Genomic DNA, 17151 nt, shown 5'->3' with positions numbered 1-17151 from the left:
AGTAGAGTGGCCCCTAAATTGATATAACTGCTGTCCTTATAAGACACAGAGATACAGGGTGAATGCCATGTGTAGATGGAGGCAGAGATTGGAGTGATGGACCTACAAGCCAAAAAACACCAAGGAAAATTGGCCTTCACCAGCAGCTAGGGGAGACGTACAGAACGGATTCTCCCCTAGAACCCTCGGAAGAAACCAATTTTGTCCCCTTGATTTCAGATTCTAACCTCCTAAAAAAAAATTATTTCCCATACTCTCAACACTTCTGACACTGTGGGTTTTCCCATAGGAAACAATTCTCCAATTCTCAGTGGACACCAGCTGGGTGTCCTACACTCCAATTATTACATTAACACCCGCAAGTAGCACAGAACCCACGTGCTAAGGGCTCAGTCCACAAGACTGCCCCCACTTGAAGCACCAATCTCAAGCCCTAGACTGTCACCTGTACTTCTGACCAGTCATCCATGAATCAGGTTCCCATGACTCCCTTCCCAGGTTCAATAATTTGCTAGAATAGCTAATAAAACTCAGGGAAACACTTTACAAACTACATTTGCCAGTTTATTATAAAGGATACAAGTGAGAAACAGCCAGGTGGAAGAGGCCCAAAGGCAAAGTACAAGGTAAGAGGATGGATGTAATTTCCATGCCCTCTCTGGACAGGCACATCATCGCCCTCCCAGCACCTCTAGATATTCACCAGTCCAGAAGCTCTCCAAACCTCTTCAGTTGGGATGTTTTTACGCAGGCTTCATTACTTAGACATGGCTGATCCAATCACTGGGCCATTAATTATTAAATCAACCTCCAGCCCCTCTCCCACTCCCAGAGAAGGGAGTGGGGCTAAAAGTTCCAAACCTCTAGTTGCTTTGGTGAGGTTTGCTTCCCCCTGACAATGAGGCCCCCATCCTTAGAGGCTTTCCAAAAGTCACCTGGCTAACATTAACTCAGTATGGCTGAAAGGGGTGTGTTGTAACAAAAGATGCTCCTTTCACTTTTATCACTCTGGGACTGTTTCAGGAGCCAGAAACAGAAACCAAGTATTAGAATAAAAGATCTTCCTATGGCTTTTATCACTTAGTAAATTACAAAGGTTTTAGAAGCTCTGGCCAGGAGCTGAGAATGAAAACCAAAATATATATTTCCTATTATATATAGCACAATATCACACTCCAGAACTGTGAAAAAAATAAATTCCTGTGTTCTAAGCCACTCGGTTTGCAGTGCTCTGTTATAGAAGCCCTAAGAATGAATACACCTAATATCAGGAAAATTTTTCAACTTTGAATCTTGAATCAAATTTTAAAAAATTTTTGTTAATGTTTATTTATTTTTGAGAGAGAGACAGTGCATGAGCGGGAGAGGAGCAGAAAGAGACCCAGAATCTGAAGCAGGCTCCAGGCTCCTCGCTGTCAGCACAGAGCCCAACACGGGGCCCAAACCCATGAACTGCGAGATCATGACCTGAGCTGAAGTCGGATGCTTAACAGACTGAGCCACTGGTGCCCTTTGAATAAAATTTTGAATGCAAGCTGTTCATAACTGTGAAAACTTGGAAGCAACCAAAAAGTCTTTCATACAATGAACGGATAAGCAAACAATGGTACATCTATGCAAAGAAACATTATTCAGTAATAAAAAAAAAAAAAATGAGGGCCACCTGGGTGGCTCAGTTGGTTGAGCCTCTGACTCTTGATTTTGGCTCAGGTTATGATCCCAGGGTCATGGGATCAAGCCCCACATCAGGCTCCATGCTGAACATGGAACCTGCTTAAGATTCTTTCTGTCTGTCTGTCTCTCTCTCTTCCCCTCCTCCCCCTCTCCCCCTCTCCCCTGCTAGTGCTCTCTCTCACTTAAAAACAAGGTGGGAGGGGGCCACCGGGGGGGCTCAGTCAATTGAGCAACTGACTCTTGATAATGGCTTAGGTCGTGATCTCTCAGGGTCATGAGATCAAGCCCTACACTGGACTCCACACTGAGCAGAGTCAGCTTGGGATTCTCTCTTTCTCCCTCTCTCTCTGTTCCTCTCCCACTCGTGCTCTCTCTCCTTCCCTCTCTCTCTCTCTCTAAGTAAACTTTAAAAAAATGGGTTATAAAGACAAAAGAAGAAACAGAGGAACCTTAAAGGCATACCATTAAGTGAATGAAGTCAATCTGCCTATGTGTTAGAGGATTTCAACTATATGACACTCTGGAAAAGGCAAATGTATGTAGACAGTAAACAGATGAAGGGTTGCCAGGGGTTCAGTGAAAGGGAGGGAGAGACAAATCGGTGGGGCACAGACATTTTAGGACACTGAAACTACTATGCACGATACAGTAATGGTGGAAACGTGTCACTATACATTTGTCAAAACCCACAAGCTGTGCCACACAAAGAGTGAACCCTTATGTAAACTAGGGATTTTAACTAAGAATAAAGTATCAGTATTGGTTTATCAGTTGTAACAAATGTGCCAAACTAATACACCATGTAAATAACAGGAGACGGGGGAGGGGTATTATACGGCTGCAGACTATTTTCTTATAACTGAGAACACTAAAAGAACCACAATAATGACTACTATCCATTAGCAACATCATTTTATAACAGAAAGCAGATATTTAAAACCAAAAAGTTAGGAGGATATACTCTTGTAATACAGAACAGTCTTTCCTCGACAAAAGATGGCTCGTAACAGAATATCTGTCAAAAATGAAACAGAAGTAGATAAGTAGACCGATAAAATATTATCTCAATTACTTTCATTTCGCTTCACACCAAGGAAAATATCATGAACTGGCCTAGTTAACGTACTGCTTTTAGAAGATCATTATTCATTTAGTGTTTCTAATACCCCAGAAGAGAAGTAGTAGTGCTATTCCCATTTATAAATGGAGTAACTGCCCCCTGTAGAAGTTAAGCAACTTTTCCAAGGTGGCATACACCTTGCAACAGCAGCTGAACTTGAACAGAGGTAGGACTGTCCTAAGATTATGATCACAACATAACAGCATCCTAGAGCAACCGCACAGCAAGCAACTGACATGACGGATCGCAGGCTGAGAAAGAGATCAGGACCAGAGACAAGGGGTGGAAGTCATCCATAAAGAAACAACAGCTGGAGCTATGAGAATAAAAGAGAGCACAAGGAAGAAAGAAGAAGGGAGCTGGGAGGTGAACAAGGGCTGAAGGGAACACTGTGGTCACCTCTTTGGCTGAGGAGAAAGGAATAGGAAAGTGTACAAGGGGCGGGCATCAGAAAAGAAGGAAACCAAAATCTGTCATCAGGTTTGACATCTGGGGCCATCATCTTTGACTTCTACCTCCCCCTGATCTGCAACATTCAGACAGCTTTAACACATTACAGCCACATCCTAGTACCTGTCCTTTATCAATTTTCACTTGGAATCATTCAAAGAGCCTCCAAACATGTTTCCTCGTTTCCATTCTACTTGCCTCTAATTAATACTACCTCCTTGTGTATCCACAGCTTCTTTACTCCTCCCCCCAACAATTCCCAACAGATGGGAATTTGTTTGACTCTTGATTTTTTAACTGCCTTGAATATACTTTCACATTAACACATGGAGATCCACCTCTGTTTTCCGAAGAGTGCATAGTATTCAATTAAAAACATATACATTAGTCATCACCCCACCAAAAGACATTTCTATTGTTTCCAGACTTTTGTTATTACAAATTTTAGAATCAGCTTGTCAAGTTTTAACCATATTACTTACAGAATAAACAAAAATTAAAATCTGAACAATATTGAGCATTTCTTTTTTTTTTTAATTTTTATTTATTTTTGAGAGAGAGAGAGAGAGAGAGAGAGAGAGCGAGCGTGACCTGTGGAGGGGCAGAGACAGAGAGGGAGACACAGAATCAGAAGCTAGCCCCAGGCTCCAAGCTGTCAGCACAGAGCCCGATGCGGGGCTTGAACTCACAAACTGTGAGATCATGACCTGAGCTGAAGTCAGACATTTAACCGACTGAGCCACCCAGGCGCCCCTATTGAGCATTTCTGTCAAACAACAAGGTATGTCTTTCCATTTAAGTATTCTTTTATATTATTCAGCAGAGTTTTAAAATTTCTACATATACCTTAAGTTTACTCTTGGATATTTTATATTTTTTAATTGTTCTTATAAATAGGATCTTTCCCTCCCTGATATTTTATAAGTATTTTCATAAGAGAAAGCTGTTGATTCTTACATATCAAACTTGGCTTTTAGTATGTCCATTATTTTTTTGTTGAAAGATGGACATGACGACTAGGTAAAAAGTACTTAATACGGAGGCCTTCAGTGATGTGGTGGTAAGGTGTGGAGGTGGGAGGGGAAGTGTTCTGTAGTCCTAGGACTAAGTCCTATAGTTGTCAGTCTTTCAGTGAGCTTGTGCCCCTGGGTTGTGACACTCACAAGTTCTTAAGTCCCCACACCCACATCTCCCCAACCCTGAAGGTGGCTGACTAGGGGGTACTAGAATTTGTATTTCTCTTCCCCCAGGCAGAAGACTAGAGGAGGCTGGAGTTGGGGATTTCCCTTCTCCCAGGTCAGGTAGGCTCTGACAAAATCAGGCAGGATAGGCTAGTAAAACAGTCTCTCTCAAGGGCAGGCCTTATCCAAAAAACAAACAAATAAACAAACAAACAAACACCATTTTGGGGGTGCATGGGTGGCTCAGTCAGTTGAAGCATCCAACTCTTGATTTCAGCTCAGGTCATGATCCTGGGGTTTTGGGATTGAGTCCCACATCAGGCTCTGCACTGAGCATAAAGCCTGCTTGAGATTCTCTCTCTCTCTGCTCCTCTCTCCCCCCTTCTCTCTCTAAAAATAAATAATTTTTTTTAAAAAGAGAGAGAAAAACAGAATGTTTTGAACATATTTCAAACTGGCTGTTTTTCCCCTCCCTCTGCCGAAGAGCAACAGAGATTTTTCTCACTCCTCAGTGTGAGAACCTGGTAGGGTTTTTGTAGGTAAAACTCACATAAGTATGTAGAACTAGTGTAGGGGTTCCCTGGAGTTCTTAACTCTCAGATTTGTCCATACTGAGCCCCTAGCAATTCATCAATTACAGTTGTTTTGATACTGGTTCCTGAGAAGGTTTCTGCTTGTGGGTTTCTGCTCTACCCATCTGTCCCATTTGGAGGTCAGCTATCTGCCCTGTGACCTCAGTTCTCTGAAGGACCTAAGAAGAGTTGTTGACTTTCAACTTTTCTGCTTTTTACTTGTTAGGACAGAGTGATTGATGACTTCCAAACTCCTTTTTATAATCAGTCATTCAATTAAAGTCTTTTGTTTCCAATAATTTTCACTCAATTCTGATTTCCAGGAAAAAGATATGCTTATTTTGCCTCTTCCTTTTCAATAATATGCCTACCATGCATTTCTCTTATCTAATTGCATTGGACAGTACTTACGTGCAATGTTCAATAACACAGGCATGACAGCAGGTAATGTTGTCTTGGTCTTTAGTGGGACTACTTCTACTAATTTAATATTTTACTATTAAGCAAGATGCTTACATAAGTATTTACCTATTCTTTTCTAATTAAAAGTTCTAAAAACCTGAAATAGATGTTGAATTTTGTCAAATACCTTTTTATGTGCCTTTTCTCTATATATAAAGATGATTATATGGAATCTTGTGTGTGTTATAACAGAAATTCTATCAGCAGCACTTTCATTATGCTTAATCTTGAAGTCTGAAACACTTCTTGTCTTCTCCAGAATTAGCACCATGTTAATTAGCATTCCACTTAATTAAATAACCTTTAGGTGCATACATTTTTCCTAATCTCCTCAATATCAATTGAATACAGTCAATATTATTTCTGTTGCATCATGAACATATTAAATATGCTTTCCCATTTATCAGCTTTTCATACTTTCTAATTTTTAAACAATCTCTATTATGTTTCTATTATAATTATTTGGCTCTTTTTACTAAAAATTTTAAGATATTTGGAGATTTTATTCTTTTAAGCCTTAAGGGGGTTAATAATATCTTCAAACCACATCAAGTTAATTACAAACCCAATGAACACACTATAGATGGAATACAGTAGGCAAGACATTACTTACTAGAGCCTAGCCAATTGCTGGTAACATAAACTTGTGGTGAGCAGAGCTGAGGATCTTTTACTCTGATACCCAATCTTGTAAATGTCAAAGTAGAATTCTTTTTTTTTTTTTTTTTTTTTTTTAAAGTAGATTTCACACCCAGTGTGGAGCCCAGCATGGAGCCCAACACAGGGCTTGAACTCAAGACCCTGAAATCAAGACCTGAGTCAAGATCAAGAGTCAGACACTTCACCAACCGAGCTACCCAGGCGCCCCCAAAGTAGAAATTTTTATGGAAGAGTCTCTGTGTATCAAATACTAAGAGTACAAGTAGTAAAAGTTCTGGTGATTTTAGTTTTTTCCTTAATCCTATTTCTATTTCCCACAAATTTTTATTTCATTATACTACTTTTATAATAAAAAAAAAAACTACTGTTGTTATAAAAGATACAAAATCTTACAAAAGAGAGTTAATGGTAACTTTGGGGAGAAAAGTTGCAGTAAAATGGAAATCATGACAGTTTGGACTGAAATCATTTCCCTATTAAGGATGAATATGAGACCACTGTGAATATTTTCAGGTGGATTTTGGTGGTTCTTTGATGACAGAGGTGAATTAGTGACTGCCTTCTGTCTTGTCTCTCTTCCAAATTTTCCTAATTTCTTCAAAGTTTTTTTCAACATTTTCTGATTATTATCCAAATATCTCCTATCAGGAAAAAAAAGATAATGGACTGGAATCACCTGATGGGGCTGAGTCTATTATTAACATACTGACCATGATCTGTTTCACTGAAGAGTAGAAGGAAGTACATTCCAGATGTGTGAGCCAGCATGAACGGAAGTAGGAATGAGCACATGATGTTTAAGGGATGATAACAAGAATCCCTTATCTGAAGTGGTGGGCTTATGTTTCTGAAAAGATGGACATACAGTGTGACAGCTTTGATGGGACCAAACAGGGAGAACCCTGAACACAAGGCTTAAAAAGTCTCCACTTTCTCAGAGAAACAGAGATCCCCTTGAAGAATTTTTAAACAAGGGTATCATATTATGAAAGTGATGTCAGAGGAGGATTAGCCTTATGGTGGTGCATTAGCTGAACCAGAGAAAGGCAAGCCTACCAGACACAACAACTAGGGGACTATTAACAATGGAAAGTAGGGGCGCCTGGGTGGCTCAGTCAGTTAGGCGTCCGACTTCAGCTCAGGTCACGATCTCGCGGTCCGTGAGTTCAAGCCCCGCATCGGGCTCTGGGCTGATGGCCCAGAGCCTGGAGCCTGCTTCCAATTCTGTGTCTCCCTCTCTCTCTGCCCCCCCCCCCCCACCGTTCATGCTCTGTCTCTCTCTCTGTCTCAAAAATAAATAAACATTAAAAAAAATTTTTTTAGAAAAAGAATGGAAAGAGGAAAATGAGTAAATAACTTTGTATTTCTCATTCTCTTCTACTGATTCAGTCAACAAATTTTTCTTGAGTACCTTCCACATTCTAGATAGTGAGTTCTAAGAATACAACAGGAAATATGACAAACATGTCTGCCCTCAAGGGGCTTATAGTATATTCTTTTTTCTTACCCAATAAATTTATTTTTCTTTAAATTCTTCTTTTTGTAAAAGCCATCCAAATACTTTCTCATAAGTATTTTTAAATGCAGCAGCACCTTATTTACCTATAATATAAACTTTAGAATGTTCTGCTTTAGAATATTTTGGAATGTTCTGCCCTCTTTGCTCCCAAGGGATCTTCATAGTATCTATCATGTAATAATCACTGATTTGCTTACCTCCTTTCCCACTACATGACTCTAAGCTTCATGCTGGCAGAAACCACATCTTACTAGACACTGTTTCCCCATAACACTCCAGAAATTTTAAGAGAGTGCAGGGAGTTAGTGAACAAATGCACAGATTTTATTTGGAATTCTGAATAAAATAGAGAATTTCCTTCTTTCATTTCCCAGATGTAGCTAACAAGTGGTTCCAAGAGACATTCAATTAGGGGTGCTCCTCAAACTTTTCCACCAATGAAACAAAGCAAATGAGAGGGCAAAGGTTTCCAGTGCCCCAGGGAGCTCCAGGCTGCAAGGGGCCGCAAGTATAAAATAGCTGTTTTAAGTCACCTTTATTCAGGCACTATTCTGTGCAGTAGGGATGTAACCAGGGTTCCTGCCTTTGTAGAGCTTAATATAAGACAGAGGTCAGAAAAACATAATCAATAAACAAGAAAAGGTCCCTACTTACTACTTTAGCACAATAAAACTTTTTATTTTTTCTATAAATAAAAATTTTAAAACCTATTTTTTATTGAATAATAATCTTTTATGGCTAATATTCTTAGGTCTTATTTACAAATTCATTCCTGATACAGCTATACAGATATTATCACATATTTTCTTTTAAAATTTTAGAATTTTCATTTTCAATTTTAGGTTTTTAATCTAATAAACTCATTGTTTGTGTATGTGTGAACTTTTTGTTATTTCAACACTGATTACCAAATTCAGCACTGATTACCGAACAGTTCATTCTTTCCCCACTGATGTGTTATACCATCTCTGTCATATATACAGAACTGCTAAAATATCATTCTTTTTTTTATTATTATTTTTTTTTAATTTTTTTTTTTAACGTTTATTTATTTTTGAGACAGAGAGTGACAGAGCATGAACGGGGGAGGGTCAGAGAGAGAGGGAGACACAAAATCCGAAACAGGCTCCAGGCTCTGAGCCGTCAGCACAGAGCCCGACGCGGGGCTCAAACTCACGGACCGCGAGATCATGACCTGAGCCGAAGTCAGCCACCTAACCGACTGAGCCACCCAGGCGCCCCTAAAATATCATTCTTGAACTTTGTCATGTGTCTCCTTCATCTATTCCTGTCCTAATTACATTAGCTTTACAACGGATTAAGTGAATCCCCCCTCTTCATTTTTCCTCTTATGTAATCTTGACCTTTTACCTTTCCATATAAATTTTAGGATCAAGCTGCCAACTTCTGCAAGACAAACTTTTAAATTTGGTTTGAAATTATATTGCAGTAACAGACATATAGTAAAAATATTTGACATCTCCAGGCTATTGTGTCTACTCATCTATTAATTTAGATTTAAGTTCTTTAACAAAGTTTATAACTTTCTCCATAAAGTTCTCGTACATCTTTTAGTAGTTGTATCCCTGAGTAATGTAATTTTGTTGCTCCTGTGACTGGAAATCTTTTTATTTTTAATATTTTAATGTTTATCTATTTTTGAGAGAGAGAGAGAGAGAGAGTACGAGCGGGGGAGGGGCAGACAGAGAGGGAGACACAGAATCCGAAGCAGGCTCCAGGCTCTGAGCTGTCAGCACAGAGCCCTATGCAGGGCTTGAACCCACAAACTGTGAGATCATGACCTGAAATGTAGTCAGACGCTTAACCAACTGAGCCACCCAGGGGCTCCCTGGAAATCTTTTTAAAATCACACTGTGTAAACATTTTTGCTAAGGTTCAGAAGCATGATTTATCTTTTTGAAGTTATCTTGTATCCAGCAACAGAGCTGGCGGTTTACATATAGATTTTTTCCTAAATTTTCCATATGGACAATCATGTGTAAATAAAAAAGGCTTTCTTTCTTCTTTTCATTTCTTATATAACTTATTCTTTTCTTACTTCACTGGCTAGGAATTCTAGCATCAGGTTTCTTATATCCATATAAAGGATACGCTTCTAACATTTCCCCACTAAGTATAAGGCTTACTGTAGAGTTTTGCTGGGTATCCTTCATCGGGCTAAAGTTGTTCTTTTCAATTCCTAGGTTCTCAAGAGTTGATGCTGGTGTGAGGGGTAGTGGTGTTAATCATGAATAAGTGCTAACTTCAATCATTTTTTTCTCTGGCTACTGAAATGATTATATGTAATAGACAACTATTCACTGTCTATCTAACATCTGTTCTATGAGTTGTAACTCATTCTGGCCGCATGTGCATACTTTCAGAACATATCAATACTACATTCATGAACACATTCTAGATAAGAAATAATCCAATTATCTCTGACCTTTGTTTCATAAAGAAAATATGAATAACAAATTTTAAAAAGATAATCAAATTTACTTGATTTAAGCCTATTAAATATTGTAAGATAAGGACAGATGGCTAAAAACAAAATCTAGAATTTTACAACTTTTACCTCATATATATATATATATACATGTTTATAATATAGAACATATGACATATATTCTAAGATCAAACAGGCCTTCTAAAATAAAGGGATAACAGACATAAAATACAATTCCATTTCAATATTTGATTTTGGATCACAGATAAACATTTTTATAAGTGCCCTATCACATCCATCACAAAGGAAAAAAAAAATGCTGCATAGCCCGACTTTCAAGTTATCTTTTAATTACCACCATTTAAGGAACTTACTTTAACTAAAACCCAATGCTATACAAATTGCACTTTATAAATAAATAGAGCTTTGGGTTTGAATCTTAAAATCCTACATTTCATGGAAATTATTTTAGTCAGCAAATAAACCAAACAGATGCCAAGCTTCCCAGGTTCTTAACTCCACCACGTGTCAAACTTTAAAAGTATGTTCTTATTAAAGAAAGCCTAATTTTAAACACTGCAGATTTATTTAAAAACAAAAAAGTGATTTGCTTTAAAATTTTTGTATGAAAGAGGGGCAGAGAAAAAAAATGGGGGTGAGTGGGAAAAAATGTAGGAAAAAAATTATTTTTTTTTTTTAATTTTTTTTTTTTCAACGTTTTTTATTTATTTTTGGGACAGAGAGAGACAGAGCATGAAGGGGGGAGGGGCAGAGAGAGAGAGGGAGACACAGAATCGGAAACAGGCTCCAGGCTCCGAGCCATCAGCCCAGAGCCTGACGCGGGGCTCGAACTCACGGACCGCGAGATCGTGACCTGGCTGAAGTCGGACGCTTAACCGACTGCGCCACCCAGGCGCCCCTGTTTTTTTAATTAAATAAGTTTCACTGCAAAGTGAAAAGCAAATGAGGCAAAGAGAACACACTCTACAATTATTCACGAGGTAGCATGATTCAATTTACAAAGGCTGAATTTGTGCTCAATTTTTTGGAAACACATGTACTGGATTTTATCTGTATCTAACTTTTTCCACAACAAGCAGGGCTAAAAATGAAAAATACAAAGAGAAATGCACGTGGATGAATGCAAGTTTGAGATGTCTAGTACAGTTCCACACCTCCTCTTATTTCCCCTTCTTTACTGGCGCAGAAGCAACAAATCTTGTTTCAGTAAGAAATCCTTAACAGAAGCTCTCACATTCACCTCTGGACCAAGTAACACACTATCCTTTCAGGCAAGTGTCACCTGTAGTAGAAAACTTATGCAATGTGATTTTAGATTTTTAACGAAATTGGATTAGCTTTTCAATGCACGGTGTTGCTTATACTTATTTAGAAGCTGTTACAAAGGAGTTTTAAAAAGATTAAGGCAGGGGTAAATGGTTGAGGTTCTGTGGAGAACTCAGAGCCTAGAGGTTAATCAACTTCAGATCATCTGTGAATGATGATTTCCATCACTTCCACACCAAGCCCTTCACCTCGTGAGTAGAGCCGCACCGCGATCAGGCAGAGAACAACACGCAACTGTCTCCAGTTAACGTCCACCTATAATTAACTAGCTCACTCCTACCTTATGGCCAGTAAAGGTATACACACTGAAAGTAAAATATCAATCCGCTAAGAAAATTGGGGAGAGGGGAGATCAGATTTTTATTACAAAAAGCCTCGTTTTCTGATTATTCAGAAAGGCAATGTTCATGTATTAAGGAAGTAATATTGAAAGCTGTTATTGCTACCTCAAAAAATGTATTAAAGACATTCCTTGTTACTTAAGAAAATCTCACTGCACATTCGAAAAGAGCAGCCAAGTCTTGGAAGGACAGTCTCTCTGGGTAATGTGCTGTACAGGAATATGACCAACCTGAGACCGTGTAAGGACAACACTGAGCTGTGTGACTTTAAGCACAGGACTTAATTCATCTCTTCTGAATTAGCAGATTTCTCACTGGCCAAACAGAGTAATAATATCTGTCTCACAGGATTGTTGTGAAAGTTAGATGAGGCATGTATACATATTTATCAATAGCAAGCTGGATGTTTCTCAAGTATTAGAAGCACCTCCTTTTTCCCATCCCACCTCTGAAAAGAGCACACACCCGAAATTGGGCTGCATTTTTTAAAGGATACTAACATTTGACGTAATGTTAATCATTCTTCTCCCTCCCCACCTGAAAAGAAGACTAACAACTAAACATATCTTTAAAACTGAGGGAACAGGGGGCACCTGCATGGCTCAGTCAGTTGAGCATCCAACTCTGGCTCAGGTCACGATCTCATGGTTCATGACTTCAAGCCCCACATCAAGCTTGCTGCTGTCAGTGCAGAACCGGCTTCAGATCCTCTGTCCCCGCCTGCCCCTCTCCTGTTTGCACTCTCTCAAAAATAAATAAAAACATTACAACAACAACAACAACAAAATTGAGGGAACAGGGTAACAGGCAGCCTACACACTACTATGGAAAGTACAGTTCATTCATCTCATAAAAATTCTGAGGGACCCTCTAACTGTGAAAGATGCTAAATTCATAAGGCACTAATGGAGATAATTCCTACTGTCATGAAGGTGATGTATAAATTCAAAAGATGCCCTTGGTACCCCATAGTACTGAGAAAGTCAATAATTCAGGACATTTTTGTGTCTAAGGTTAAATCTGAAGGGAAAACAGGCATAAAATAAGCCTACTCCAGACAGATGTGCATATGTGATCACCCTATCCACAATATTACCTCCAAATAAAATGCATGCAAATGATCTTTTGCTTCAGAAAGAAAATAAAAGAGCTTTGTTCCTTTTTGGCAAATTATAAAATGAAATAAGAAAGTAAGCACACCTAGTGCCCAGATTTTGGTTTCCAATACCATTCTCCAACAAAAGAAACCTGGGCTCCTTGAGAAATGGATAATTTTAGGAAATATCAAGATGAGCCTGGAGCCTCCTGTAGTGCTTCCTTAGTAAACTAAAACAGCTCAGAACAAAAGAAGAAAAAAACACGATGGGAATATGTCAAAGGGACAAAAGATATGCTGAAATAACTCCTAATTTGGAGCTGGAACAATCTGAGCAGCGAAGTAGCACTGAACTGCAATTCAAAATATACAATAGAAGGGCGCTTGGGTGGCTCAGTCAGCTAAGCGTCCAACTTCAGTTCAGGTCATGATCTCATAGTTTGTGGGTTTGAGCCCCGTATCGGACTCTGTGCTGACAGCTCAGAGCCTGGAGCCTGCTTCAGATGCTGGGTCTCCTATCTCTGCCCCTCCCCGACTCGTGCTCTCTCTCTCTCTCTCTCAGAAATAAACATTAAAAAAAATCAAAAGATTTAAAAATATATATATATATACAATAGATATCCACGAGTCTATACTGATATAAATGATTGCATAAAGCAATAAATGAGAGAAAAGAGACAAATCTCCATGTAGAAGAATTATGAAAAATATGTAGATGTTCCACTGACAAACAGGTGGGCTTAAATGTGGGCTGTGCATAGCACTTCGTTCCAAAGAGTATAGTATGAAAAGAAGAGAAAAGAAAAATTATTTTGCAAAGAAAATCCTAACACTACCTCCAACAAGTGATTAAGGTTAACATCAACAGTGATAAATCATGTTGATAGCATGTACCCTTGATATGATGTGATGAAAATGGCTCTTTACCTCTGTGGTCTTCTTTCCCACAAGACATAACCCCAGTCTAATAGTGGATAAAATATCAAACATTCCACAGAACACCTGAGTGCTCTTTAAAACTGTCAGGATCATCAAAAACAAAGTCTAAAAACCTGTCTCACCCAGAAGATACCTAAGGAGACATGACTAACTAAATGTAATGTGATATCCTAGATGGGATCCTAAAACAAAAATAAGAAAACTAGGTACAAACTAAGGGTATTTGAAAAATGTATGGACGTTAGTTAATAACAATGGTTCAACATTGGTTCATTATTTTTGACAGATGTACCATACAAGTGTAAGACATTACTCATAGGGGACACGAAGTGTCAAGTATATAGGAACTCCACACTATCTTTGAAATTTTTCTGTAAATCCAAAACTGCTCTAAATTTTAAGAAGTATCTAAAAAGAATAAGAAATAAATTATGTTTAACATACAGATTAACATTATGACCCTCATTTTGTTCCAATGTAAGTCAGTCACTCTTATTTATAATACATATGATGTGTGAGGAAATGACAGGGGACCTGTCTGCAAAGAAGCTGACAGCAGAGGCCATCTGTCAGCATCCTGTGAAGCGATGCAATTCACATATGTACCCACTCAAGTAGTTTAACTAAATCCTCACAAGAACACACAAATGGTTTATTCTGAACCATGTAATTGTATTTTATTTCAGGCAAGAAACAGCAGGTAGAATGTAATATTAATAATGTAAGTATATCAAGAAGCATAAGTGACATTTCTCCCATTTCTGAGTTATCAGTCACAATACAAAGTTAAAAACAAAGGGTGTTTTTAACTAATACAATCTGCCCAGAAGTTGGCCAAAAAAATTCAAAATTATCAAGAGGCCTATAGGCCCACAGTGGATTTGCATTAACATAATGAATAAACAAAAGTTAGGTGTGTGTGTGTGTATATATATAACATGTATTTTTAAGTAGCAAATAAGGACAGGGAATGATGGATTTATATCCCGCATTATTAATGATGAACCTGCCTTAAATGTATGTTATGTGTCAAAATAATAGAATATTATGAAGCCTTCATAATTAGCACAATAGATATCCAGATTATAAAGATAAATCTCTATTATTTTTAGTGATATTTAAAGTCATGTCATACTCAAGCTATTATTTTCTGACATTTCACAAAAGATAGATAAGGACAAATAAGCAGTAGTCTTTACAGACGTTTATAACCTACATTCTTACATTTGTCGGATTCTGTTCTGAAAGTGAAATATAAGGAAAAGATACAGTATCAGTATACGCTCACCAACAAATGACTTCATTAATGTAAACAATGTTCTCATTAAAATTGGGAAGTATAACCACTGGGAAAGCAGCCACTTGATCGGAATAAAAAGATTCTAAGAATTAAGGGTCGGCACTGCACATGAAATTCATTTGCTCTATCATTCATAGATAAACAGTTGTAGAAAAGCAGATGAATCCAAAAACGTACAAAATGCTACAGGATATCACTGATGTGATTAATTTCATAGCAACAAGACCTTGAACAAATAGAAGAGTATTTAAACTATAGCGAGATGTGTAGCAACTATCGCATAATATTTAAGTGACTTAGCTCCAGAACTGGACTACATGAGCTAGAATATCAGCCACAGAATTTATTAGCGATGAGACTTTGGACGTTATTTATCTCTCTGAGCTATTATTACCTGCAGAATGATAATGAAAATAGTCTCTACCTCACAGAATTGAAAGAAGTATTACAAGAGACATTTCATTACAGCATTTAGAAGGACACTTGGCATATGGTAAGTACTCAATAAAATGTTAGCTATTATTGGCCAATCAGCAAGGGAGTAATCATGACAATCTTTTATACCACAACAAAATACACTAAGTATCTTTTGGCAAAGAACTAAAAAGTTATCAAATGTAGAAATAAATTATACATTTTTGTTTTGCAAATAAATAAGACTTCCAAATCTGCTGGGCTGTTCTGGGATATTTTATAAAGACTGACGTCTTGGGAGGCTGCTCCATCAAGACCTCCTGTGTACTTAGTGCAAGGCTATACTCATAGTGTTGGCAACAAACAGCTAACAAGATACATCAAAACATAAAAGCAGCATACATACCCTCAAATCAGGAGAAAAGTTGTCTGCAGAAGTTGAAATGGAATCCGATGATACAACAGAAGCTGATTTTGTATGCACTGAATTCTCTGAATGAGAAGTGGAAGCACTACAAAATACAAAAGCACAGTGTTTGAAAACATACTTGAAAAAGGGGGGCTTTAAAACACGATTTCAGAAATTTTACTAATTATTACTCCATTATGTATTAAAACTTTCATTGCCAACCTGTCCTACATTGCCTATTCAATCTTATCTCCGAATACTGATAAATTACAAACTCTCCATACCTGCAGGGTTAAGTATTCGTACCACATTTCCTCTGAACAGACTTCCCTGGTACTGCTAAATAAACTCTGGACTAATTCTTTCTTTTCATTCAACCATCCATTCACTCATCCAATAAACACTCACTGAATGATCCAATGTGCAAAACCATTACACCAGGCACTAGGATCTGGAGATAAATATATAATCCTCATGTTCACGAAGTTCACAAGCTGTGGCAAAGACAAATAAGTAAATGGTGCGTGGTGATAACACCGGCCACTGTGAAACTGAATAAAGGAAGCCTCATTTAAAATGGGAGTCGGGAGGCCAGAAGGTGGAACTCTCGTGCCCTACCACTCCTTGCAGCCCTCTGAATTCCCAACAGAAGAAGCCTATCCTTTACTACCCCAGTAGGAGGAAGATTATCTCCTTGCCTGGCAACAGCCCAGCCAAAGAGTGACTGTCACAAGTAGGCCAATCAAAGACACTACACTTTAAAACCCAGTTTACTCCAGTGGACTGTTTATAACAGCCCCTCCTGTTTGGAACAGCCCCTCCTAAAGCCCCCTTTTCCATATAAAAGAGCATTCATTCCTCTCCTTTGTTCTCTGGACTTGCCTATGGTTTTGCCATAACTTGCATGTCTCAAACTGCAATTCTCTGTCATTTCTGAGTAAACCCATTTTGCTGGAAATATAACTGATAGTTTTACCTTCGAGGTTAACACATTACAAACACAAAGAGAGAGACAGAAACGGGGAAAATGGGACAAAGGAGAAGGAGGAACCTAACTTTACTCAGGAAGATCAGGGAAGATGTGACAGAGGAGATGTTATTGAAAGATAGGAAATTGCCAAGCTGAAAAACAAGTAAGGGAATTCCAAAAACACACAAAAACAAAAAGCACTGCAAAGGTGTAGAATAATCAAAGAACACAGAACACTCTGAGAAACT

The 17151-nt window shown here is 38.2% G+C and overlaps 1 protein-coding gene across 3 annotated transcripts in view; it reads right to left on the bottom strand.

The window, feature by feature from the left end:
* Nucleotides 1–17151, bottom strand: part of MTMR2 (myotubularin related protein 2) — a 116833-nt gene that overhangs the window by 59801 nt on the left and 39881 nt on the right. For 2 of the 3 annotated variants that reach the window (XM_042906999.1, XM_042907000.1), the window contains one exon: nucleotides 15931–16036. In XM_042906999.1, coding sequence (XP_042762933.1) covers nucleotides 15931–16036 — 106 coding nt within the window. Of the gene's footprint in view, nucleotides 1–15930; nucleotides 16037–17151 lie in introns of those variants that run through there. The other variant, XM_042907004.1, reaches the window with a different exon arrangement.

The sequence above is a fragment of the Panthera leo genome, chromosome D1, assembly GCF_018350215.1.
Source record: "Panthera leo isolate Ple1 chromosome D1, P.leo_Ple1_pat1.1, whole genome shotgun sequence".
NCBI classification, from domain to species: Eukaryota; Metazoa; Chordata; class Mammalia; order Carnivora; family Felidae; genus Panthera; species Panthera leo.
Note: the sequence above shows the minus strand (reverse complement) of the source record. Positions and strands in the feature narration are given on the sequence as shown.